The sequence below is a fragment of the Propithecus coquereli genome, unplaced genomic scaffold (assembly GCF_000956105.1).
Source record: "Propithecus coquereli isolate 6110/MARCELLA unplaced genomic scaffold, Pcoq_1.0 Scaffold1, whole genome shotgun sequence".
Classification (NCBI taxonomy): domain Eukaryota; kingdom Metazoa; phylum Chordata; class Mammalia; order Primates; family Indriidae; genus Propithecus; species Propithecus coquereli.
In genome coordinates this window covers 23,782,659-23,783,216 of record NW_012133857.1, presented here as the reverse complement: position 1 = coordinate 23,783,216, position 558 = coordinate 23,782,659, and the positions used below count along the sequence as shown (strand labels likewise).

Here is a 558-nt window from a genome sequence, read left to right as displayed (position 1 = left end):
CTGGGCTCCACCTCCAGGGTGATGGTCTTGCCGGTCAGGGTCTTGACGAAAATCTGCATACCACCCCTCAGGCGCAGGACCAGATGCAGGGTCGACTCTTTCTGGATGTTGTAGTCAGAAAGAGTGCGCCCATCTTCCACCTGCTTGCCTGCAAAGATGAGCCGCTGCTGGTCAGGGGGATCCCTTCCTTATCCTGGATCTTGGCTTTCACATTCTCGATGGTGTCGCTGGGCTCCACCTCCAGGGTGATGGTCTTGCCGGTCAGGGTCTTCACAAAGATTTGCATTTTGATCTGTTTGCAAACGCGAGGACGTTACGAATCGCCGATCACGGCCGAACGCCTGAACACCCGAAAACAACCGCTCCACAAATCCAGTCGCCGCTGAATCAAGATTTTAACTCTTGTCTCTGCTCCAGGCTGGAGTGCAGTGGCACAATCACAGGTCACTGTAACCTCGAATTCCTGGGCTCAAGCCATCCTCCTGCCTCAGCCTTCTGAATAGTTAGGACTACAGGTGTGTGCCACCATGCTTGGCTAGTTTTTTTTTTTTTTTTTTT

At 52.7% G+C, this 558-nt stretch overlaps 1 protein-coding gene across 1 annotated transcript in view; it reads right to left on the bottom strand.

Moving 5' to 3' along the window:
- LOC105807962 (ubiquitin-40S ribosomal protein S27a-1-like) overlaps positions 1-383 on the bottom strand; it is a 90,478-nt gene extending 90,095 nt beyond the window's left edge. Inside the window, 2 exon segments of the mRNA XM_012641533.1 lie at positions 7-181; positions 184-383. Coding sequence (XP_012496987.1) covers positions 7-181; positions 184-286 — 278 coding nt within the window. The 5' untranslated portion in view covers positions 287-383.
- Between the last annotated feature and the right edge of the window lie 175 nt (positions 384-558).